Source organism: Cyanistes caeruleus, chromosome 2 (assembly GCF_971803275.1).
Source record: "Cyanistes caeruleus chromosome 2, bCyaCae1.hap1.1, whole genome shotgun sequence".
Classification (NCBI taxonomy): Eukaryota; Metazoa; Chordata; class Aves; order Passeriformes; family Paridae; genus Cyanistes; species Cyanistes caeruleus.
In genome coordinates, this window is record NC_141702.1 from 77250898 (window position 1) to 77276572 (window position 25675).

Here is a 25675-nt window from a genome sequence, read left to right on the forward strand (position 1 = left end):
CCGGCAGCGTGAGGGGCGGCGGGCCGGGAGCCGCTCCTGCCCCTTCCCGCCTGCCCCGGGACCTGGGAACATCCTGAGGGGCGGCGGGCCGGGAGCCGCTCCTGCCCCTTCCCGCCTGCCCCGGGACCTGGGAACATCCTGAGGGGCGGCGGGCCGGGAGCCGCTCCTGCCCCTTCCCGCCTGCCCCGGGACCTGGGAACATCCTGAGGGGCGGCGGGCCGGGAGCCGCTCCTGCCCCTTCCCGCCTGCCCCGGGACCTGGGAACATCCTGAGGGGCGGCGGGCCGGGAGCCGCTCCTGCTACTTCCTACGTGTCCCGTATTCTGAGATACCGACCAACAGCCTGGGTGTACGCACCTATCCCAGCCTGTCGCTAGGGAAATACAAACCCAGCCGTGGGACCAGGTGGAGAGGGAGGGAGAGAGGTAGAGTAGGAAATGGAGAAACCCACCTGAAACCCCCCCCCAAGGACAACTGTCTGCTTCTTAAAGGAGAAGTGAGGAGGACAACGTGTGCCAGGGAAAAGCTAGGCAAACCCTGACACGATTTGTGAATGTGCTTTGGTATTCGTTTGCAAAATCTTCCACTATGTTGTTCTATTCTTGGGTCTTTGAAAAATCAGTTCATTTTAATTTCTAATGAAATCACGCCATTTATTCAACTCTGGGCTCCGACAGGTACTTTTTCCATTGCTTCTCGTGCCCAGTGCATAGACTTACTCACCCAACTGCTGTTGTCCTTTCTTTCACAAATATCTCATGAGCTGATGATTCACACAGTAAATAATGGAGCCTAGTTCTGAGGAAATTTACCTGGTTCAGAAAAGTCATGAGAGAATTTACGTGATGTTCTTCAATGTACTACTACATTTACAAAGCCTTCAGATTTACATTCAGGTAGTGCCAGGCTCACAGTATGGCAAATTCTGCCCAAATGGTCCCTTCTCTTACACAATAAAAGACAGGTGCTCAGCAGGACCCTGCTTTGATGACCTTGGGAATATTGTGCAAAAAAGTCTGCTGAGCGCCCAGCAAGTGCCGTCTGCACCACACCACGCGTCAGCCAGGGATATTTCAAGAAAGCCTTTGGTACTTGTGCCCCCATAAATTCTCCAAATCCTCCCTGTGCCGGAGTCAGATAACAAGCAGAAGGACAATGGCTCCAAGAATCCAGGCTGCCCATCTGCTCTGCACTTCCAGATTCTTGCTTCCACAGCGCCAGCTGATGAAATTTTCATAGCTGATGAGGTTTCTCATTTCCACCAGGCCTTGCTGCCTTGGAGCCTTCACAGCTGTGGTCTGTTCAGGTTTCCATGGGTGAGCACTGATGGCAGCAATGATTAGAGTACCTTGCTTTCTTTTAGTGACTTGTCAGAGTAGGATCTTCAAGCTTTTTCCAAGTCTAGGTGAAATAACTCCTGCAGGAAGGAGAGAGGCTGACTTTCAGATTGTCTCATTATTTACTGCTTCCATTAAACGCAATTCTTCTCAAAATCAGATCTAAAGGTCAGACTGCCAAAATGAGACAGGAACTTGACTTGGCCTGGCTGAGCACCAGTCACCTGCTCCAAGCACCAAAAAACACTCTTCCCTCAGATCCCAAAGGCCTTGATTCCCAATCCTTCTTCCTCTCCACATACATCCACCGGGCCTTTCCCCATATCCGGTATGCTTGTGAGCTGGACTCACCCTTGCCCTGAGCCCAGAGATGTGACATGATGCAGAAGCATGACGTTAGGTTACATTATATTCATTTATATAACACCATTAATACTGAAGTGCAGCTCACTGCTAGAGCCAGTTGCTCGCTAAAGCCTCTGAAGTTCAATTAACAAGCACCAGGTAATCTAACACTTGACTCCCAATAATCCTTTTATTTTAAGGGGCCTCTGGCGGATGTAAAGCCCTCAGCAAACAGTCCTGGAAGTACATTTGAGATTCTCTCAAATACCAGCTGAATTTATGACCCTTAGTGAAGAGCAGGGAGGAATCTCTTCAAAATACTTTCCAGCTGGCAGCACTTTATATAGACCCTTGTAACTGAATAGAAGGAACCCCTGGAGGGGCAGGTGCCACCCTGTGGAGGGACAAATCCTTCTGAAGTGCCTATGGTCTTGGCTAGTGAAAAAGGAGATGCCAGAAATAATGTCTCCCCACCAGAAGAAGGCAGTGCAGGCTCAGTCCTCTGAAGTTTTCCATCAAACCTGGTCAACTGGGGAAGATGGTGGGTGCTGGACAACCCCTTGGTGGCTGACTTGGAGGCTGTCACCTGCCTGAGAGTTGTAGTGATGAAGGAACTCCTATGAAACACTTGCCTCCTCGGCTACTTCTCTAACTCCAGTTGCACAGAGGATTGATTCCCCAGTAGACATCAGCTGGGAAACCCTCAGAGGCAAAAGATGTTCCATGGATGGGCTGAGCCCACCAAAACCAAAAGACGTGAGAGTTCGAGCAGAGTTTTCACTCTGGGATATGCTAATATAAGAGGAGCTCAGCACCCAAAACTAACAGCATTTCAGGAACAATAAGATCAGTGAAATACTGCCAGGCTGTGACAGTCAAACAAGTCTGTGGATGCTGAATTGGACAGCCAACACATTCTGCCAGTATGCCTGGAGCATACACCTACCAGACAAATACAGCCAACCCGCCAATAAAACAGTTGCTAAAAACGTACCTGCGTGTATAGTTCAGGCCATCCCACCACAACAGAGTGAGGGCTGGGACTCAATTTTGAGTTTCATAGAGATTCAACACTCAAAAAAACGCTGGAGTCATTTCACAAGCAAACACACTACCCAGCATTGGTGGCTGAAGAACAAAACAGCGCTGACCCTACCCAACCCAACCCAACCTAAAATGAAGTTTGTCTTATGGGACTGCCCAAAGGCACCCATCGTGGTTGGGATGTAGCTGCACTGGGCACTGCAGAAGCAGACACAATATCCTGCCCTCGAGACTTGGATCTCTGAATCTCTTGTATCTCTCCCAAAGCACCTCTGGCAATATGAAAAGGAAGATGAAGTCAGAACTGGGGAACAATGACACAAATCCACCATTGCAGCCCCCCAGTGCGTGGCACAGCTCAGTGGTTTGATGCCATCACGGGGTTTGAGCAGAGCACAGCGTACAGCTCACAATGGTACTTCAGACATACATAGGGGCACCTTCCCCCAACCTGTATGCATGAGGAATAAACTGCACATCAATGCTTGCCCATTACAGTTGCCGCCTATGCCAGTCTTCCATATATTTATAAATGTGTGTGTGTAAAAATAGAATAAAATAAATCTGTATCAGTGACCCCTACTGGCCACTTCTAACTAGCCACAGAATTGTGCAGCAACAGTGAGCTCTTGCCTCTTGCTGAGGTGCAGTGTTTCGATGTGAGGCACAGAGTGCAGAGCCTGGCAGTGGTGTATTTGTGCTATTTGCACTCACTTTGTGCTGGCTGCATCACTCCTGGAGGCAGGCAGCTGAAAGATGATTTTCTGACCTCAAGTATTTGTTTGTGGCATCCCACTCATTTCTCTGCTCACCGCCAGCTCCATGCCACGATCCCGGCTCTTGCACTGAGCCCTGTACAGGTGCCTTCAACTCTTACTCTGTGCAGTTGCAGGGCTCTGCAAGGGACCAGGTGTTGGGGTGTGACCTTATACAGGGTATTTTTTCCAGAAAAATTCAGTTCCCAGCTGGGACCTACACCACTGCTCCTTGAGAAGCTGCCCCAGCACTGTGCAGTTTCTCCTCCTGGCAGCCTCACCTTAGCCCCACCAAAGCTCACTGTGAATTCTTCACCCCACTGGGTGGTAAATCCAGCATGAGTGCTGCTGTGCAGCAGACTGAAGGGCCCTCCTGGGCCAGTGATTTACCTTGGTGAAGGAGTGGAGAGAATGTGCCTGACAGGAAGGATGGCTGCTCCTATGCAAGGCAAAACCCCATGGGAAGCAAAGGCTGGAGTCGCTCTGTCAGCCTCAGACCAAGACTCAAGGGGCTCTGCCTCCCTTCCCCTTAGTCAAAACTTGTTTAGCTTGTCATGCTAATAAAGTATTTGAAATGAACTGAGTTAAAAGTATGTGGAGAGAGAGGAAGGGGGAGGATGTCTCGCTGGAGCATACAGGGAGGTGACAGGGGGTCAGGTGTAACACCAGCTCTCCCTGGTGTGTGCAGGCAGACAGGGCTTCATCCAGGTATGGGCGCAGCACTCGCCACGTGCAAGAGGAGGACACCACACACTGGGGTGCAGGGCTTGGCACTTCACCACAGTACACAAAAGGGAAGGGAGTAGCTGATCCCCCAAGCCCTCTGAGGCAGAGCAGGGACTCGTGGACACTATCATGTAGACACACATGGGTGTGTGTTGTCTCTCAAGGAGCCTTTCTGCATGCCTAGCACAAGCCTCCAACTCACAGAGACCTTTTTTTTCTGTGAAATCTGCAGCACTGCTCTCCCCGTGGAGCTCTTGTTGTTTATAGGGACGGGTTCAGGCAGGCCAGGGAGGAATTACCTTTCTCTGGGACACGCTTGGTGCTTGGCTGAATACACCGCTTCTCTGCTTCACGGGAGCTGCTGAAGGCCAAGGAGACAGTCAGTCTACAATTAGCCTCCCTCCCAACACTCGTCCACATCCCCTGGGGCTGCTAATTATGGACTCCTCTGCAGCCGGGGTTCAAGTCTTTCTAAGCACAGGCCATAGTTTCATGAAATGACCTTGACATTCTCTACAACAGGCTCTCCTGCCAGGTTTCACTGCGAACACCAAGACGTGCCATCCTCTGCAAACACCCAGGAGCAAGCTCAGAGGCAAGCACCGAGAAAGCACAAAAGATTTGCTTCAAGAGTCTCCCATTAAATGCTTGTGTGCTCCTGGTGAGATTAAGAGGTTTCATTGCTAGAGCTGCCAGCTGGAAAGGCAAAGGGAGACCGCATAGCTGAAGATGGGCTTCAAGGCACCCACGGGTGTGTGCCAGCAAAGGGAAAGCCTGGCAGACATCTCCTTCCCACTCCAGTCCTTCCAGACCTCCTCCCGGCAGCAGGAGGCAGGTCGGGGGATACACTCCCTGAATCAATGCCCTTGGGAGAGCCCTGACATCAGTTGTTGTACATGCACACAGAGGGAAGCCAGAAATCATGGGGCAAAACAAGATCCTACACCTTCTCATGAACTCATGAGGGTTTTTTGAAGGGAGTTTACTCAGCCTTTTGAGAAAACCTCTTTTCCCTAACTGCCCTCCACATATACCTAAATCTCTTTCCCTCCCTCTTCAAGCCTAGGCCTTTTTTCTCTAGTATTTAATCTTTCTTTTTTAATTCTTTTTCCCCTTTTTGGTACCTTTGTCTTGTCTTAGATTGAAGTACTGAGGGTGGATTTGAGGAATCTGTATCTCAAAATAACGTGTGACTTAAGCTTACTTTTGCTGCTCCTCACAGTAGGTTTGAAGGCTGTCAGGTACTGAACTCAGGTCCATCACAATGACACATGCATTCTCCCACACTCAGAGGATCTGTTTTAGTGGAGCAGCCCAGCAGGCAGTCAGATTTTAGCTAGTCCCAGCAGAGCAGCTGCTTGGAGGCCAGTGGAGAGTGGTGTGGCAGACCACACCTCAGGAAGCAGCAGCCCTGGTGGTGAAGAACTCCCTGCATCTGGCTCTGAGAGGAGGAGAACAAGCTGACGATGAGAAACTTGGATGGAGGCTGACCCTTGGCTTTGAACAGTCAGAAATCACCTCTGTAGGGCATGTCACAGGCATCACCAGAGCATCCACACAGCTCATCCCACCTTGGCCTTGCTAATGGTAAAAGTGTGCACTGGGTATGCATGGATGGTGCCTACCCATGCCCAGCATCCTTTGTCTCCCAGGGCTGGGTCTGTGTGGCTCAGGGAAAGGTAAATATTGCCCTGCACAAAATTACTGCAGAATCTGTCCTTGTGGAAAGCTGCTCCTTATACCATAGCCTAGAACTCATCTTCAATGCCCTGGAGCAAGAGGGTTTATAGCTCTTTGGAGTTCATTCCTATTTATTCTCATTGTCTACATAAATGTATAGTCAGGCTTTTTTTTAAATGAATGCCTTTTCTTGCTACCCAGTGGCAATGAGTTCACTGGATCATCAGCGTTTAGGATGAAAGTAATTCTCCCTGTCATTCATTTAGATTGCATTTTTTTCTCATTTTGCCTTATATCCTGGCAGGTTGCAAAAAAAGCAAACAAAAGAAGTTCATGCCAAGTCTAGGCAGTGATCCCAGATACTCCAGGGTCACAGTGACTGTGACATTGGACTTGGGCAGCATTCCTGGAGGCTTTGGGAAGATACAAAATACATCTTGGGGTAGCCCAGGATGGCTACTCTTAGGGCAGTACTGGAACACAGGAAGGTGAATCCAAGGGCAGCTCCCGTTCCCTGAGACACCCCTTGCAAAGCCACCAGGCTAGGGGAATTGGGTACTTCCCAGTGGCATTTCTGGTGGTCTCAGCCAGAGACCTAGGAAGATTTGAAGAGTTTTTGGAGGCTTAACTGCACTTTTACCACTAGAGGACAAAACTTGGGGCAGAGTGACACCAGACAGAGTCACCAAGACCAGAGCTTCTCCTTTTTTCCGTCATTCCCCAGATATGCCATCAGTTCTGTTGCTGAGTGTATGCATTGCTGTCTGCTAGCCTGGCCATGCTCCACAGTGTGGCAGAGCATTGAGATGGTACAAATTGCGAGAAAAGAGCCAGGAGGTTTTCTACCTTTGACTTCCACCCCCCTTCCCTGCTTCTCTTTTGCCTGCCCCCTCGACTTCCCCGCTGAAGGCACAAACACCTACTGCCCGTGGAAGCTATTTCTAAGCAATCCCGGGCATCTGGGGAATGAGAATCTGAACAAATATTGGAGCGTGTGTGTGCAGAGAGTGCACACACATGCACACACACACACACACGCGCACACACACGCACAGCCACAGTGCTGCTGCGAAGTCAAATATAGACCTTGTGGAAGGGGAACAATGGCTGGGGTTGGGTTACATGGCTGTAGGGCTGGAGAGCTGCTGTTTGTTGTGGGCTGGGGTGGAATTGGAAAAGCAAGGGGGGTGGGATGGGGGAGAACATTTGTTTTAACCTAGAGACCCTGGGCTGGTGCTGTGCATAAGGCGGAGAGGGTGACCCGGAGCAAGAGCTGAAGAGGATGAACATTTGAGTTGGCAGCTCAGAGGTGTTTGCAGTCTTTCTCCAGCTTCTTCGTGCTGCTTTTCTGCCTTTCTTAAGGAATTAGAGTGAGCAGGAAGGGGTGAATTACTCTGGTCTTCTGCACAGGGAAGAGTTTCTGCTCCAGGGAAGGCTTCTTCGTGAAGGAGAAGGGGCAACGTTATCTGTTTTCTCAGCCCAGCATCTGCTTCTTGTCCCTGATGTCTGGCTGTCTCCAAGGTGCAGGTTCCAGACTCCGGAAGAAAGGGAAGCAGCTTCAGCTGGTTTTGACAGGTAAATCCTCCCTCTGTCTGTGAGTGGTGACGGTGTGTTGGGATGATGATGGGGGAGGGAGTCTTCATCTGGCATGCATTGGAGGGAAAACCACGGCAAGAGGTTGCTCCAGTTCCCACTCCAGGTCCCTGCTTTGTGGGATTTCCTTCACTGGAGGGAAAAGCTATGGAGGGACTCTTATGGCTAGGAAAAAATCCTTCCTAATTCTGACCCAGCAGCTGTTCCATCTGAGACGCCTCTAGGGATGGCATGGCAGAGATCAGAGCCTAGTAGAGCAGGGTCTAAGCCAAGAACAGGAATCCCCTCAATGCCCATTTCTTGGGTCTGCAAATAGAGCTGCTCTGATTAAATAGTACTGAGCAGTGCACGGACTGACATAGCAAGCCTGAGATACAGGATTATGCCTGGGGATGGGACAGGAGCCCTTCAGTGTGGAGAAAGGAGTGCACCCAAGGTCCACATTGCATGGGTCCCTTCTCCCTCCTCTGTATTCCCCTTTTACTCCCATCCATCCCTTCCTGCTTCTCTCTATGGTACTCATATGCAAAGCCAAACCTCAAACCACAAAACACATTTCCTCAGATACCCCACCTTCTAAAATCCCACCCTGGATTTTGTTCTTCATTCCCCTTCCTCAGAGCTCAGACCTTCAGCAACCAACTTTACTGCCTCAGTCTGGACAGCCCTAACTTGGTGGTACAGCTCTCACCTCCAGGAGAAGCAGCACGGAGAGAGCCGCGTTTCCCATTCTGTTGGCTGCAACCTAACCCCATCTCCCCCTCTCACAGCACTCGTGCTGTGGATGCAGATACTTACGGATATCAGCATACGTCAGGGTCCCTCTGCAGGCCTCCTCCTATCTGCCCATTCAAATGCACACACGGCATCCAGAGGGTTTTCTTAGGCACATTTAACCAAGTGAGGTTTAAGCATGAGCCCGGGCATGGCTGTGCAATGACGTTGCAGTGTAGTGTGGTCAGAACCAGGGCAGATCCCAGCAGAGGAATGTGGGAGCAGATGAGGATGTTGCAGAAGGTGGTGTTCTATTTGACACAGTTAGTGAAGGTCGTAGGATTTCAAGGAGGAAGTGAGAGTGAGGCTGAGCAGCCTACACTCGGGTGTTGGAGGTGTCGCCTGTAGACCCTTGGCCTCCAACCATGACTGGCAAAGAGCGCAAGGCAGGGTGTTGTGGGTGTCAGAGCAGATATGTGGATCGTTCCATATCCTAGAGCTGTAGTGATGGAAGGAGAGACTGTCTCTTTTTAAACCAAGTACCAGAAGCTGTGCTTTGCCCTCAGCCTTCCCCTCTCCTTTTTGCTGTAAGCTCCAGACATGGTAGGAATCAGGGCTCAAAAGCAGGCTGAGCTGGCTGTGAGGGATCAGGGGATGAGAATGGATGTAGAATCGCAAGAAGCATCTCAGGATAGAGCTGGTGCACACCTGTCTCATAAATATCCGAAGAGCTGATGGAGCAACCTAAGCAGGAAGTTTGAACTTCTCTGTCCCTCCGTCTGTGGGGTGATAGAGACAGGAGGAGGAGGAGGAGGGCGAGGAAAGGAACAGGGCTGACAGGAGAGCAGGAAGGAGGAAGGAAGGAGGCAGCTCCTGCAGAGGTAGGCACAGTGGTAAGCCCCCATTTCATTGCTCAGTCATGTTGTGTTGTCCGGGCACGCCAAGGCTGAGCAAGCAGGGGTCCCCTCTCAGAGCTGGCAGAGACCTTGGCTTTGATGGAGTTGCTGCCTGAGCTGCTACAGGGTCCTGGAGCTTGCAGAGCTGCCACAGGCTGCTGGCAGGGCTGTCAGGAACTGCAGAGGGCTGGGAAGGACTGGAGAGGGTAGCAGGGATGGGTTGAGCTTTGTCTAATGAGATGAGATGGAGTGTGAAAACGTCTATTAAGTGCCTGTAGGATATGGTTCTTCTGCCTTCCTGGGAAAACCAGCAAATCTTACGGGATACAGGAGTAGAAAAGAGCTGACTGGTGTGAACTTGTAGTCTAATTAAGGATTGCCTTTGAAGGTGACAGATATGGTCAAGTAGCAGGAAGGCCATGCAAGGTGAGGAGGAGAGCAGGCAGCTATTTCTTCCAAAGATGTGACAGCCCAGACCCTGTCCCTTGCCTTATTGTACCTTAAGGTCCACTTAAGTGCTGATGTTCACATCTCAGGAGCGGCAGCAAGAGAAATGCTGGGGACCACAGCTCCTCTGGATGGCTTCTTTTTGTGGGGTGACTGCTACAAGTTGAACCTTTATTTTAAGGATGGGGCTTCTTAACCCTACAGTTTGCCAGTGGAGGTGTTTTAGTGGACCCCGGGGACATCAGGGAGGCGCTGCAGGAGGTGTTTTTGCTTTTTAGTATTGTTTCAGATAATCTGAGCAAAACGAAGGCTCGGATCATCGCGCACCTATTAGAGGGGCGCCAGGCTGAGAGGCTCGGTGCCCCGCGGGACCGCGCCCCTGCCCGGGCGAGGGCGGCGAGCGCCGCAGCCCACCCCGAGCCCCGGGCGGGGGTACCCCCTGCAAGGCCGCGCCCCTGCGGGGCATCGCCAGCCCGGGACACCTCTCCACGCTCCGCGATCGGTGCTGGGGGCCGGGGCCGGGGAGTCCTCGCAGCCGCAGCTCCCTCGGGGCGGTGGGGGCCGGGCGGGGCCGTGCCGGGGTCCCCCCCGCCCCCGGGGCAGGGGTGAGCGGGCAGGGCGGGCCGGGTCGGGGGCTGCCTGCGGTTTGGGGCGGCGGGAGGCGGGATGTCCCGGGGAGGGAGCGGGGATGTGCAGGCACACGCAGCCGCTGGCAGGCGGCCGGGGCTGCACGGCGGCGGCGGCGGCGGCGGCGGCGGGCGGAGCGGCGCGGCACACGCGGCGGCAGCTCCCTCCGCAGCCCCGCGCCTCGCCAGCCCCGCCGCCGCCGCCGCCGCCGCCGCACCGGGCATGGCCGCCCCCCGCCGCCGCGCCCCGCGATAGCCCCGCCAGCCGCCGCGTCGCCGAGGTGAGCAGGGGCCGGGGGACGGCGAGCGGCGGGGACCCGCAGCCCCGCCGGTCCCCCCTTCCCCGCCGCCGCCCCGGCCGCAGGGGCACCGGGGAGCGTCCCCTCTGGGGTGGGGTGGGGTGGGGTTAGGTGGGGGGGAAGGCGAGCACCCCCGTGGCCGTGCCCCTCCGGAGGGCACTGGGGCTTGGGGTGATCCCAAAGCCCCGGGGGGAGGGGGGCTGGGGGACCGGCGCGGCGAGCCGCAGCGGCGCGGCATCCCCCGGCTTCCCACCCCTGCCCCCGGACCCCTCCGGACTGGGGTCCCGATAGCATTCAGACTGGGGTCAGTGCCTGATAGCCCACGTCCTGGGGATCTCCCTGGTAGTCCCCAAGCGGACAGAGGTCCCTAATAGCCTCCAGAGGGTGGTTAAGAGACTCGGGGGGCGTCCTCGGAGCACCTGGAGGTCTGGTAGCCCCCAGCCCGGCCAGGCAGAGGCGGACGAGTGGGACACGGAGGAAGATCCCTCGTCCCTGTCCTTGTGACCCAGAGCCAGGCCTGCCCAGGTGGGAGCTGCTCACCCCTCTCCTGGGCACCAGCTGCCGCACAGGGTGCCGGGGCCCGGGGCGACCGCGGGGGTTCGGCTGGGAGCAGCACCCATGGCTAGAAGGTCTGAGAAGCTGCACCTCGAGTGGGGAGCTGTGGGGGGAAAAACAGCCTTTGCGATGGCATGTGATCGGAGCTTATGCTCCTCACAGCCCTAAAGGAACATGATACTCATTCTCCAGCCCTAAATTATTTTATAAGTTTCATGGCAATTGCTTCACCCTCCACTGAAATGCAGCAGCTGCTTGCCACTGCCCAGCGTTTAGGGGCAGGAGGTGAAGGAGGGTCCTGCAAGCATGTTGTCAGAGGGACTGTGGGGAGGGAGGATGCAGCAATCCGTGGTGGGATTTGGCTGGGGCAGTGACAGTAACATCCTGTAGCCCCTCTGAAAATGCTGCATCCTTTGCTGCTGGTGGTTTGTTTGCTGGAGAGATGCTTCAAGCAACATCATTGCTTCTATGGGCTATTTTGTCCGGTCCAGGCAGGTGAAGCTCTTAGCAGGGACCCCAAAACCTCTTCCTGCATTGCATGTGTACGTTTAGGTGGGTGGGAGGACTTATGTCCCCATCTTAGAAGCCTCTCATACAACAAACATAACCTTCCAGAGCTAAAGAGTCAAGCAGAAAGTGGAATGGCCTCTGTTCATCACACCCACGCAGCTGGATAGAGTTTGCTCCATACCTTCACCATTCTCCTAACAGAACTGTTTAACCCCTCCCATCTCATTACAGTAATGTATTTATGATATCACCCTCGAATTTCCTGCCCTTAACAACCCCAGAAGGCTGGGAGGGAATGAAGCATTTTTGGAAAGTATTTAATGCTACTTCAAGAGGGCGGGAGGCGGTCGGAAGATAGATGGGTGCAGGAACCTTGGGCTGACGGGGCTCTCTGCAGGACAGCTGAGGAAAAGGACCGCACCTAGTGAGAGGTGTGCGTTCACATTTCCTGCCCGGGGCTGCAGCCCAGCTCTAGTGCCTGCTGCTACACTCGCTTGCTTGGACAATGAAAGAGGATTGTTGCTTACTGTGTGCTCCTCTGCTGGATCCGCTGGACTCCCTGCTCTCCTTCAGGGTTTGAAAAGCAGCCTGGCACTGTGAAGAACACTCAGCCCATCTATTCATTCAGATGTGCACAAGAGGACCTTATTTAACATGAAGCTGAAGCCTCCCAGATCTAGGGAGGGGAGATGAAGGTCCCTACAGCTGTGTTGGTATTTCTGGAGGTTTCTGATCTCTTGACATCAGCTACCAGGGGCGGGTGCTCCAAGATGTGGAGTAACAGCCTGAGCTATTACACACTCAGGATTGCACACTAGGTTCTCCTGTACACACATTTTCAAAAGCTTTTTAATTCTTAGTCTCCCAACGCTGACTTAGAGGAGGGAGTCTGGATGGACAGAGGGGAGTGTGGTAACAGGTCTATATAAAACTGAATGTTTCAACTCCAAACTCCCAGGCACTAGAGAGGAAGAGATGTGTGAAATTAAGCTGTGGCATCAGCCAAGGGATTTTGCTGACCTTACTGTTTTTCTCTCTGTAGGTGTTCATCTCGGTGGGGCCACACTGACCATGCTCAGGAGCTTCTGTCTCCAGCTCATGTCCTTGATTTGGATCCTCTTGGCCCATCACCAGCTTGTGCAAGGTGAGTCTCCGTACACATGGGTCCATGCTCTTTCATATCCATCTTTTCAAACCTGCCCTTGGCATTGCTGAAGTCTCCTCAGATTTCCATGCAAAATAGAGATGGCCTGACCTTGAAAAGCAGAAAATGATGCCCAATTATTACACACCTGGGGTGTGACACTGGAGGCACCTTGCCCATGGGGGTGGCAGTGCCTGAGCAGACTGGCAGAGACATCCCTGCTGCTCTGTCTCTCACAGTTCGGGTGAATGGGTTCCCAAACCAATGAGCTTTTTCAGGGGGAAGAAGGTCCCAAAAGTGAACAGCTAACCCTGGATCCAGTGAGACAAAATCCTTTCCCAAATACTAGTTTGCTTTATCCCTGCTCTAGATAAGCAATGAATTCCCAAAGCCATGTGCCAGGAGAGATGGTTACAAGTAGGAAAGGTGGTGATACCCAGGCTTGGGGCTGAGCAGACCCAGGATGCTGTTCCAGCTCCATAGTGACTTGTTTTAGGGGGCTCTTACCCTGTGCAGTGGGACCTGCTGCCCCACTGCAGTAAAATTGCATGCACAGGGGATTTCTTCCCCTGCTCATATTCCCAGGCAGCACAAAATGCTGCTTGGGAAAGCCTGAGTGCATTTCTAGACATGAGGGCTTTAATCTGTTTCAGTCCAGGAGGGAGTGGCTCAGGTAAGGACATTCACCTCCTGGGCCTGGCCTGGGACTGCACAAGACTTCTGGAGAAACCCCCTGCTTCTTGACATTTGCTCTAGTTCTGCTGCTTGAGGAGCCAGACTGAACCAGCTCCCCTGTGGAGCTAAGATGCAAGCAAGTGATGGGGAAGAGGAGAAGGTGGAGATGAAAGGGAACACCTGGCACAAAGGAGAGGATGAGAAGTGGCACAGCGAGGCCGTGGCTCAGTTACAGCTTCTGTGGCTTTTAAATAAATAAACAGAACTGGATACCTGGCCCCATGTGATGCCAAGTCCTGCTTCCCTGTGCTGGAAGGGGAGTGCTGGCAACTGGGTCCTAGAAGAGGGCAGGACCCCCTGTCAGACCGCTCTGTGCCAATAGCTGCCCTTGGGGATGGCGACATCCTGGGAGGCAAAGTTAAAAAAATGCTTTCCATTTCCATCCTTGATCCTTTTGTGCCCCTTGCAGTATTTGGCCCTGAGCTTTCCCACCATACTTACTGCAAGACTGTGGGACCAAGGTCCCAGGTGGGTCAGTCCCTATTACACAGGTTGTCTTAACACATGGGCAACCCCAGCTCTTGCCCAGAAGTGCCCAAAATCTAAGGGAAGCAGCAGAGAAGAGGTGGGGAAGATGGCCAGAGACCGAGTAGTTTTGAAGCAGAACCCCATTTCTCAAAAAAGACAGTGTTACTGCTGGTTGGGTTACTGTGAAATCTTCCTCTCTTGTGTGGCATCCAGCAAATGAGAGGAAGGTCCCCCACCTTACAGTTCTGGGGACAAGTAGGCTGAGCACTTAAGGAAACACCCAGGGCCACAGGGAGACCTGGAATCATCTGTAGTCTCTGCTTAATCCAAGTCCACATGTCTCTTGCCTTGTAGGGGATGACTGCAGTGAGCGCTGCAATCTCGCTCACGGCTGCTGCGACCAGGATGGGAAGTGCAGGTATGGCTTGTCTTTGGCTCTCTGCTGTTTCTGACTGTAACTTCTTTCCTTCCCTTGGTGCTGTGTTCCTGGGGCCTACACCCCTTCCCAGAGCTGAAATACCTCCTCCTCCTTCACTCACCCACACTTGGAATCAATGACTCTGCTCTCTTCTTACCTGATGCCTTTTGGAATGAGAGATTTTGATGCCTCAGCCTCTTGCTGGTCCCTCTAGCCTTTGCTCCTGTGCTTCCAGAGTGCCCACCTTCACAGACTGACCAGTGTTATTCTGCTGAGCCTTTTTTGTCTAGAGGGAAGTCTAGCACAGCCTGACCATGCCTGGGTGATGAGAAGCAGCCTTCAGGCTCAGATATGATGGGGGAAAGTCATCAGGGAGCAGGGCAGGCATGAGGGTTGGCCAGCTTGCTTGCTCTCCTCACTGATTGAGGTGGAGGTGCTCTCTCTGGGGCATGGAAGAGAGCTTCCAGCCATGCATATAACTGAGGGCTTCAGGGGTCCCCTCTCAGAAGCCTGAGCTGCGGTGGGGATCTCTGGATGTTTTCATAAACAGCAAGCTGTGAGCTAGAGCAGCAGAAGTGCGTATGTGGTACTTGGCATCCCAGATCCAGCTGGTGCCCAGATCCCGCAGGATCAAAGCTCAGAGCCCAACCCTGCACTTCAGCCTGGGAAGCACCCATAAAACTGCTCTGGGCTGCCACAGACCCACTGCCTATTGTCCCACTGTAGGACCATCTGGAGCCCCCATTCGGTAAGGCAGCACCAGGAGGCAAAGGCTAGTTTTGGGCTGGCTGGGATACCTGTGGTTGCAAGGGGACAGACCTTGTGGCATTGCCACAAGGCAATGCCACCCTGATCTCCTTGCCAGGGCATGATCAGTCCCTTTTTACAGGACAGCCCCTGGTGTCACACCACACCTGGGCTGCTTGTTCTTGCTGACTGCCACATCAGGGAGTGTCCAGCTCTGGTGTGGCAGGGCCCCCCTGTTTGCAGCTGCATGGAGCTCCTCCCTGAGCCCTTTCAGCAGCTGTGGCTGGTTGGGGGAGCAGGGTGCTGCTAAGCCCCAGCAAGAAAGGCCACAGGTGTCCCAGCTGCAGATCTTTCCACACATGAGTTGCTGCTGCTGACTTCAGGCCTCCAGAGCATTTGCTGAACCATGTGGTTTGGCAGTACCTCAAAATCACCTCAAATTCAGGGAGATTTGGCTGCTTACCTGGCCTCCTCCCTGGCAACTTTTAGGTTGGCCAGCTCCCTTTTGGAGAAGTGGAAGAGTTGATGGCACCTGCTCCTTGCAGGTACTGAGGGGTAAGGGAGTCTACATCCCTCTGCTTAGGGCTGTCCGGGTATGAATGTATTTCCCCAGACTACACCAGGCACATGGTATCACTTCCAGTCCCATCAAAAAGCCTCTAATTTATATATATAACCATTTTTCTCACTCCTCATCTCTTTGGAATAGCATTACGTGACAACAGCCAGCCCAGGTTTGAAAGTGCAGCTGTGGGCCAGCCCAAAAATACTGCAGTCACCACACATTGTGCTGAAATGAGCCCCAGCCATGAAAATGAATCCCCTTCCTTACTCTAGAAACTGTGTTGTTTTTGTTAGGTTTCATTTCGTGCTGGTTTAAGTATAGCTTTTGTTGTGGCTTGGTGCCACCTCCTCTCAGCTCTCATCTTGTTATCACTTGCTTTCCTCCTTGGAGCTGGCAGGTCTGAGGGATGCCTGCCACTGGAGCAATGCAGCTTGGTTTTACTTAGTCATTGCCACTGCCCTGCTCTTCTGGGGCCAGAAGGCTCGGTGTGTGCTACAGGTTTTCCCATTGCATTGCCCTTGTGAGCTGGCTGATAAGCCTATTCTGTGCACCAGCCATAGCAAGCAAGGTTTCATGGCTGGATTACCATGCACTCCAGACAAAAAATGACACACATTATAATGCAGAGAGGAGCAGTGAAACATGCAGACCTCAGCAGCCTCTTGTCCCTTTCCCTCAGGAAGCTCAGGGGCTTTTAGAGATGGGCTTTTCTCTGCCTGTCAGAGTGGCTGCCTGCTGTGGGAGGCACGGGAATTGCTGAGCTAATGCAGTGGTGTATACAGAGTGGCTGGTTGGAGGAGAGCAGAGGGACGTGGGCAGTGAAAGTGAAGCTGCTGAGCTCTGCTGCTGGCCACTCACCCTCCCTGGCAGCAGAGGGTGCCTGCTCCTGCTCTGTCTGCTTGCTTCCTTGGACAGACGAGATACCAGTACTTACTCCTCTGGAGGAGGGAGCCAGGAGGTCCATGGGGCCTTTGGGAGTGTTTCCGAGCACTGCTGTCTGTGGGAGCCCTGCACAGCACACAGCCAGCTTTTCTGCAGCTCCTGCTTGGATTTGATTGTGCTGCTATGCCCTGTCCTCCTGCAGGTGCGATCCAGGCTGGGAGGGGGAGTACTGCGAGGAGTGCGTGCGTATGCCGGGGTGTCTTCACGGGACGTGCCACCAGCCTTGGCAGTGCATCTGTCACACCGGCTGGGCAGGCAAGTTCTGTGACAAAGGTGAGTCCTGGGCTTGACATCCCTGCCTCTGGTGCTGAGGGCAGAAGCCCAGCACACCCTCATGGATATGTCAGCCAGCATAGCCAGCATAGCCAGAAGCCACCTGGGTGATGCTGTTTTGGCTGCCAGGGAGATGGGATGTTGCCTGGCTGCCACAGCTGGGACCATTCCCTTCCTGCAAAAGAGGTCAGACTGCTGACACTTGTTCCCTGGCTGTGTGGCAAAGAGCTGGTGTGATGCTGGCCAGCCTCAGGAAATGGAGCAGATGAACTCATTGCATTTCTGATGCTGCGTCAGGACTCCAAGAGGCATTCCCTGCTTTCCCCAAGGCTTCCTGCCTTCAGCAGGTGGCTGGGGGACTCCCCTTCTCCAGCCAGAGGCTTTTCTGTATCGGGGGTCTCCACTGGTCAGACAGTTGGCATGCACTGCACCTTCACAACCACACAGGCACTGTTGCTGCAGGTGCCTGTTGGAGGGGAGAAGAAAGAAGCTTCTGCCATTTCTCCATTCCCAGGGGTTTTGGTGGGTTGTGTTTGCACTGAGTTGGCCACATCAACCCTCTTTTCTCCCTAATTCACACCGTTTTCTTCCCCTCAGACATACACATCTGCGAACACCAATCCCCCTGCCAGAACGGGGCACAGTGCATCTACGATCGAGATGGGGAGTATTCCTGCTTGTGTCCAGAAGGTTTCCATGGGAAGGACTGTGAGATGAAGACAGGGCCATGTGAGAAGGCAGGGTGAGACACTGCAGTGAGATTGCAGACAGCATTAACATCGGGTCATGCACTGCCAAGTGGAAGCCCAGCTTGGCTCGTTATCTGTGAATTTCCATACACTAATGGAGTTAAGCCAAAATCACCTCTGGCTTTGGTTTAGCAGTGCACAGTCCCATCAGGGCAAGGGCTTTGTTGCAATCTGAACAGATTCCTGTCCCTGCTGTAGGAGGATAGGAATCTGTTCATCATGCCTGGGACATCCTATCTCCCAGGCAGCCAAACTGCTGTAGGCGTGATGAGCTGACATCCATGATGCCTTTGGGGAGCATCAGGAGGGCATGTTCCTCTTCAGATCATTTGGCTGAAGATCTTCCCTGGTGGGTGGTGGGCCCGTGCACAGCCACAGCCTTTGAGGAGGTCCTGCAGCCTCTCACCCCCAGAGACTGAAACTCCCACCCAGTCTTCTCCTCGAGATAGCTGTCCCCATGGAGAGAGCTGGATACACTGACCGTGCAAGCAGCTCTGCATGTTTACCTCCATGGGGCGGGGAAGCTGCTTGGTCTCTAGGGCCATGATCTATCCTTGCTGTCTCCACACAGGTCTCCATGCAAGAATGGTGGGCAATGTCAGGATGAAAATGGCTTTGCCAGTAACTTCACCTGCCGGTGTCTCGCTGGCTTTGTGGGGGCTCTCTGTGAGCACGATGTGGACGACTGCCTGATGCGCCCCTGTGCCAACGGGGCCACCTGCCACGACGGCGTCAACCGCTTCTCCTGCCAGTGCCAGGTGGGCTTTGAAGGGCGTTTCTGCACTATCAACATCAATGACTGCGCCAGCCAGCCGTGCAAAAATGGGGCAAAGTGCTATGACCGCATCAATGACTATGACTGCTTGTGTCCTGACCGCTTCACTGGCAAAACCTGTGAGATCTCCGTCCCTGAGCCCACCTGGTCTCCTCCCTACCAGCCTGCAAACCATGAGAATGCTGGAGGTGTGAAAAGCACCACTAGTGAGACGCCGGGGGTGACACAGCCGGAGCCCATCAGGACTGTGGTCACAGGGCGGCGTGTGGCCAACCACAGTGAGAAAGAGCCGGGGGGAGGGTTGTTGAAAATCTCTGTGAAGGAGGTGGTGACCCAAAGGGACTCAGGGCTGAGTGAAGCCCAGCTGGTGACAGTGCTGGTGTTCGGGGTGCTGACAGCAGTGCTGGTCCTCATCACTGTCCTGCTAATGCTGAGGAACTGGCAGAGAAGCCGTCAAAGGTCAAACTGGTGCCAAAGCCCTTCTCAGGCTGCAAGAAAGCTCCAAGATCAGGAGTGTCAGGTGGGCATGCTCAACACCATCTTGATTGAGCCAAGGAAGACCACAGAGCTGTGAGCTGCGAGGACTCTGAACCAGGCCCTGGCAGGTCATCATGCTGGCAAACCCCTCAAACTGCACCCTGTGGAACCACACCGGCACTGACCGGGCAGCGGGGAAAGGCTCCCAGGGCAGCAAACATGTCAACAAAACCCTGGGTGTTGAGCATTGGTGTGATGGCCCTGTCTGGGTCTGAGCTATCTCCTGTCTGGCTGGCTCAGCTGGCACCCATGGGCATTGGAAGGCGGGGTTGCATTGGGCCAGCCCTGCAGGAGAGCGATGATGCGCTGCTTGCAGCAGCCCATGCCACACAAGCACTGGTACCATCTGACACGAGCACTCAGAAACAGGACAGGTAGTGCCGAGGAGGGCACAGCCCTCTTGCAAGCCCAAATACTGCCAGACCCTTTGTAACTCCTCTCTGTGACTATGGGAAGGGGCTTTATCCTCATTTCTGCTGGTGTTGGGATGCTTCTTCCGGGGCCTTTGGGACAGTTGTGGCTGCAGGGATCTCCCTGCCACAATACTGTATGGGGTAGTTCCTGGCTGTTTCTGGAGGCTGTCATTTCAGATGCCATGTCCCTAGGGAGTGAGCAAACACCCTTGCTCCCTGGCCTTGTGGTTCTGTGAGCCAGTTCAAAGAGACTTCAAAAATCATTGCAGGTCTCATGCCCTTCTTCTACCCTGGCTGATGCATCCTGCTCCTGCTGTCAGACTTGGGGTTACAAACATGTTCCGTACTTTCCTCCTATGGATTATCATCCAGGGGTCTCTTTGACCCACTTACCAAACCGTCCTTTCTGGTCTGGCCACAAATGACCGAGATCCTTTGCCTCTGCAGTGTGCACTTCTGCCTCACTCTTTGCTCTCCTCTGGAGTCCTCTGGGCCTGAGCTGGTCCTTGTCATATGTCCTCATAGGTAAAGCTGGAGATGGACAAGGCTGTGCTGTGGCTGGTTCAGGAGCAATACAGGATCCAGGTCCTCCTTTCCTCTGCCATTCTCTCTGAGGCAGGCAGCTGGCTCTAACCTCAAATCAATCATTGCAGCATTTCTTGATACACCAAAGGCTAAACTCCCCACAGTGGATGTGAGAACAGGCTACTGAGCCTGGGATGGACATAGCAAGCAGACACAAAACTGCCTTCTCCACCATTGCTAAAGCATGGCTAAGAGGCAGTAGGTGGTCAGGTCACTTAGCCTTTGCACGATATCTGTTCCCACCTGTGCTGGTCTGGTGTGCAGCAATCACTGGCTCTCTCCTGGGACCTGGGACAGAAATCACAGGGATTTCTGTGCCTCCTCATGGGCAGAGATGGGTAAGCTGTGGGGCAAAACTCCCCACAACCCAAACCCTACTACTGGCTTGTAAGGTTGCACAGCTTGGTTCAAGATGGTGTGAAGTGAGCCAAAAAGTGACTGCTCGGGCAGGAGTGAGAGCTGGGAGAGAGGATTGGAGCTTCATCAGAAAGATTATTTTTTTAATACATGGATGGATGATGTACCTTTATCAAATAAAACAAGTACAAGCCCAGAAACAGTGTATCAGAGAATCATAAAACAATTTAGGCTGCAAGGGATCTCTGAACACCAACCTCCTGCTCTCAGCAGATCCAAGTAGATGAGGTTGCTCAGCAACTTGTTGAGTATCTCCATCACTTCCCTCAAGAATGCAAATCCAGATTCTGGCACAGGAGTAGTCCTGCCTTATTCTCCATCTGCAGGGATGGGGGATGGCTCCTACCCCTGGACAAGAAGAGCGTTGGGAAGGAGGAGTGCAGGTATGGGACTATGGCAAGAGCAAGATCCTAAAACTGCAAGCAGCTGTGGGTTTGGGGGTCTGTGCAGCTGGGAGCAGGGCAGGAGGGATAGAGAATTTCCCTTGAAGGAGCGGTCTTGAAACAAACTAGAGGCCTTAGAGGCCTTTAATGCAATTGCATTCCAGCCCCTTCAAGGCAAGGCCTCCTCCACTGAAAACCAGAGGAAAAGTAGTAAGATCCCTGAGTGCAACTTTCTGGGCTTGGAAGAGCCTTCTGGGAACAGTAGAGAGTAGGTAGGGTTGTCTTTGTGCAGAGAGGGCACCACTCTTTTGTCTCATAAGGAAATAGGTGTCTGGTGAGGAAAAAGGCCAAAGACCTGAATTAACAGCTTCACAAGGATATTTCCACTTTATTTTACATTGCATATGTGAGACTAAGTCTCAAACTAGGAGTTACTGATTCTTCAGTGAGTAGAAAATCCCTCTGTAATCTCAAAGGGAAGCCTTAGAGGGAAGCAGGATCCCACCAACCAGGCTTGCACAACTCTAAACAGCAGGTCACATCTTCCCTATTAAAGGAAAGGCCACAGTGACATGCTCCCATCCCTGAGGACACACAACTGCTGCCTGCAGGCAGGAATAAGCCCCTCCCTCACCTGAGCAGCTCCTGGACCTGCAGGGACAGGGCTGGTGTCTGAGGTGAGAGGAAAGCCAAGCACCCAGCTGGAAGGGCTTCCTGGGCTAAGTCCAGGAGGGAGATCATTGCTGCCTGCTGTGCAGGAGGCGCTGGAACAAGGAGCCATCCTTCTGGCTTAGGCGGGCAGGTGAATCCAACTCTGCCACTCTCCCAGCTTGCATCACCAGCACTCGGTCCGAGTCCAGGATGGTGTTCAGCCTGTGGACAACAAATGCCAGGACACACGTTGGTGGACCTGAGGTGAAGCTCTGGATACTGCTTCCCCTGCTGTTAAGGGTGGCCCAAGACATGCCCAGCATTAGGAGCTGTGGAGGATCTCTGCAGTGCAGCTCCCCAGAGAGTCTCTGCTCACTGCTGAAATGCAGCACCTCTTAGGAGAGCATCATGATGCCTTCCAGTTGCTGGGCATGGCAGGGCACCAGGAGCACAGAGGGAAGTTCTGTGGTGGGGAGAAGCTCAGGGCATGCCTGATCCTGGGGTTGCACAAAATGTCTCTGTCCCTGCAGGGGTTAGTGAGTTGCTTTATTTGCCCCAATATTTCCTCATCTGCCGCCTCCCAAGGGCAGCAGACATTGTGCCTCAATCGTTATTCCCCTGCAGTCTGGCATCTTTGATTATGCTACCATCACCACTGGACTTGTACTTGTCAGACAGCCAACCACAGGACCTGCTGCACACACCTGTGCAGCCCAGGTCTGCCCAGACTGCCAGCAGAGCAGCAACCTCTGGCTCTGGATAGGGAAGACAGAACAGCAGGAATGTTTTTGCACAGTCATGCACTGTTCAGTGTGAAACTACAGCCCTACAAAGCTGCAGGTCTCAAGGAAGACACTGCACAGGATTTGACTAGGTAAAAGGCATTATGGAGTTCAAGACTGGTTACACGTTCATATCCAAGAGAGTGCAGGCTGTGGCACTGGAAATTACTTGGAGGGGCAAGAGACATGTACAGAGTCACTTCCCATCCTGGATTTCACCCAAAGCTGAACGGCATGGAAAAACCATGGATACAAAACAACCCTATCATCACCTCTCTCTCATTACTGCTCTCCTCCATTGCTCTTCATCCCAGTGGAAAAGGGGCTGGGGCCATCTTCAACTCAGTCTTGCTGCTTTGCCTTCTGCCACTCCTTCCTCTGCTGTTTCTCCTCTTTAATTACTCCCTCATCAAAGGTGGCCTTCCCCCACCCAACCCAAACACACACCTCAGCCCACAGTGGCCTTTCACTTCTACTCTATTTATGCCTAACATCCCTAGTGTAGGAACCATATTCCCTTCACACCCCTCCTGCCTCCCTCCTACATGATGTACTTAACAAGACCCACTTGATTCACTTGCCAGGCCCAGCCCACCCTGCCTGTCATCCATCACTCCCACTCCTGTGCAGCAGGACACCAGCCCCTGCCACCTGCTCATTTGATTTTTATTTTTGTGGTAACCTCTGTGCTTTGAAAACACCCTCCACACAATTGCATAACCCTCCTCCAAACGCTCCTCTACTTGGCAAGAGTAAGAGCAGAGAACACCACCTAATGCTGATCCAGCCCTTCTCTGCAGCATTCACGTTTTGCCCTCTTCCCTCTGGCTGCAACCGTCCACTACTCCTAATCTCTCAGATGTGGGGCAATCACTCTTGTCCTGTCCTGCCTGGGCAGTGTCTGTCTTGCTGGCATAAGGTGCAGGCTGGGACTAAAACTCAGGATTTTGGAGAACAGAACTATCCAGGAGCTGGCTGCAGCCCTTCACTGCTGGCTGTCCTGCACTGCCCTCTACTGAGCCAGGGACACCACGTCCACGTGCTCGTCCACGGTCTCCACATTGCCCCTTTCCATAGGTTAGTTCTCCATTACTCCTCACACCCTAATTTGGCAGAACCACAAGGAACGATTCACCCGCCCTACAGATCCCAGCAGGCAGTGCCCAGGAAGAGAAAACTGTGATATGATGTGGCATTTTGCCCTTTGCTGACACCAACTTCTGGGTACAACATTTTCCCCTTTTCACATCCAGTTGTTCCCAGAACCCAGCAGAAAAGGCAAAACGCAAGGTCCAGCTTTGGCACTTGAAAAACCTTATCACAGAGACCTTTGTGCTCAGCTTGAGGCCCAGGCCTGGCACGTGCAGCCACCTCTCCCTGTGAGTGGCAGGATGATTTTAGGCACAGAGACTCTTTCATACCTGTGAGCAATTGTCAGAACAGTTTTATCAGCGAAGCGCTGGCGGATGGTCTGCTGCAGCAGCTGGTCTGTCTTCTGATCCACACTGGCTGTGGCCTCATCGATGCACAGCACCTGCCGGGGACAGAGAGTGAAGGGAGCTCCCAAGCACCACAGCAGAGACCCCACTCCCCACCTAGAGAAGTTAGCACAGGATATCTGTTCCCATTACACCTCCAATTCTGCAGTGCTCTCCTCTGCTGTCCCCAGACAGTCACCAGCAGGTCACCCTTCCCTTGCTCCAATAGAGGCAGTGCACTCACCTTGGCCTGCGTCAGGAGGGCTCTGGCCAGACACACCAGCTGCCTCTGTCCCACAGACAGACTCTTTCCCCTCTCTCCCAGCTCGCTGTCCAGCCCACCTGCAGGGATCAAGATCAGCAGCCACCTGCATCATCTGTACAGGGCCCCAAACAGCACCACCAGTCCAAGGTTTTCCCAGTAGCACACAAAATCCCAATTCTGCTCAGGCCCAAGCCTTAGGAACTGTAGCCTTTACACTTAGACACAAGCAACATCTGGCACAGCTCCCTTAGAACTAAGGCCTGCCTTATCTCTCAGCTACTCCTCTAACACCCACCGAGGCCAGGTCTCACCAGCAAAATTCTGCCACCCAATCCATCACCTGCCAGTCCATTTTCCTCTAAAGGTCAGGGAATGTCACTGGGTCCCACTGACCTGTTTCCACACTGGTTCTCGTGTGACCTTGCCTAATCCATTCCCTACTGCATCCACCTCAGCTCCCTGCCTGAGCTAAGGCCTTCTCTCCTCTCGCAGAACCTGCACTCATCAGCTGCTTCTCACTGGTTTTCAACTCACCCATCTGAGCAACAGCATCCCACAGGTGGCACTGCTCCAGCACCTCACGGAGCTCAGCATCTGTCCGTTTTCCCTGGGGGTCCAGGTTTTCTCTGATTGAGCCACTGAACAAAAATGGATCCTGTGGGATGATGGCCAGCCTAGATCTGCAAGCAAAGGAAAGCTGAGGGCTCATGGGATGGGTTCTGCAGAAAAACAAAGATCTGCTCTATTTCTTTTTTCATGGGGTGTCTTAGTTTGCTACAAATCTTAGAGGCACAGAGACATGGGTCACATATTCAGTCTGGTTTCCGTAGCCCAACTGTTGATAAACAACAGAAAGACTCATAAAAAGCTGCCACAATCAGAAAAGAGGATGCCACGACAAGAGTGAGCCCTTTGCTCCTCACTCTTTATGTCAGCATCCAGCCATTGACAGCTCTCAGCCATTGTCAGCTACCCTGCACTCCACTCAGCTGTACCTCAGTTCCTCCAAGCCCACCAGCTGGCTGTCAACACCATCCAGGAGAATCCGGCCTGATTTCATCTCCACCATACGGAAAAGGGCCAAGAAAAGGGTGGATTTCCCAGATCCTGTGCGACCCACAATCCCCAGCTTCTCTCCAGGGTAAACAGTGAAGCTCACACCATCAAGTGCATTAGGCAAGCCTGCTCTGTAAGCCAGGACCACTTGCTGGAACTCCACAAGCCCCTCGCTTGGCCAGTCAGCAGAAACCTAAGGATACACAGGTGAGAAAGGGTATGATAACGATTGACTGTCATCTTCAGCATCACCTCCTCACAGCCCATGCCCCATCCCTCCCTTTGGATGGTTGCTTGGCTTCTGAGCAGAACCAACACACAAGCCCAGTCCCACCTCCAGCCCACTCCTTGGCTTGTTTTTCCATCACAGCTTGTATCTAGCATCCATTCTGCTTCCCTACTCCTTCCTGTCACTCCAGCCTTCACCAGTTCTTGCCAGAGATTCATCCTCCCCAGGAGATATAAAATATGAGTGATCAAGGTGGTTTCTGTGGTGAGGGCCCTCCACACATCCACTGGAACCCTGTGATCTCCCCAGGGGGCAAATGGAGGGCAGAGAGTCAGAAGATGGGCCAGTACCTGAGAACACATTTGAGCTTTTACCTGGACCAGTTTTTCCTGGGGCTCCACTGGGATGTCTGTGGTGTACTCCTCTGTCCGCTCCACACTTACCATCATGATCTCTGTGTGAGTGAAACTGGAAATGAGGCCTGAGAGCAGGTTTGTGACAGACAGGGCATACGAGAGTGCCAGGCCCACAAGTCCT

The 25675-nt window shown here is 53.2% G+C and overlaps 2 protein-coding genes across 21 annotated transcripts in view; one reads left to right on the forward strand and one right to left on the reverse strand.

Annotated features, from left to right (window-relative positions):
• The first annotated feature begins 65 nt into the window (after window positions 1-65).
• On the forward strand, window positions 66-20434 carry DLK2 (delta like non-canonical Notch ligand 2). Of its 2 annotated transcripts, none has more exons than XM_086878043.1 (7): window positions 66-495; window positions 7297-7461; window positions 12569-12670; window positions 14228-14291; window positions 16688-16818; window positions 17416-17560; window positions 18139-20434. In XM_086878043.1, exons 2-7 carry the CDS (start codon window positions 7389-7391, stop codon window positions 18914-18916), a joined length of 1293 nt encoding a protein of 430 aa, XP_086734169.1. In that variant the 5' UTR covers window positions 66-495; window positions 7297-7388; the 3' UTR covers window positions 18917-20434. The 2 variants fall into 2 exon arrangements, with proteins under 2 accessions (XP_086734169.1, XP_086734170.1); XM_086878044.1 differs by having other exon boundaries at window positions 75-495; window positions 7365-7461.
• ABCC10 (ATP binding cassette subfamily C member 10) overlaps window positions 12349-25675 on the reverse strand; it is a 31076-nt gene continuing 17749 nt past the window's right edge. For 7 of the 19 annotated variants that reach the window (XM_086878019.1, XM_086878016.1, XM_086878018.1 and 4 more), the window contains 6 exons: window positions 25513-25673; window positions 24849-25102; window positions 24388-24533; window positions 23833-23930; window positions 23532-23644; window positions 21038-21550 (listed from right to left, as the gene is read on the reverse strand). In XM_086878019.1, the coding sequence (XP_086734145.1) occupies window positions 21415-21550; window positions 23532-23644; window positions 23833-23930; window positions 24388-24533; window positions 24849-25102; window positions 25513-25673 (908 nt within the window). In that variant the 3' untranslated portion in view covers window positions 21038-21414. Of the gene's footprint in view, window positions 12782-20349; window positions 20643-21037; window positions 21551-23531; window positions 23645-23832; window positions 23931-24387; window positions 24534-24848; window positions 25103-25512; window positions 25674-25675 lie in introns of those variants that run through there. The other 12 variants (XR_015283499.1, XR_015283504.1, XR_015283507.1 and 9 more) reach the window with 4 other exon arrangements.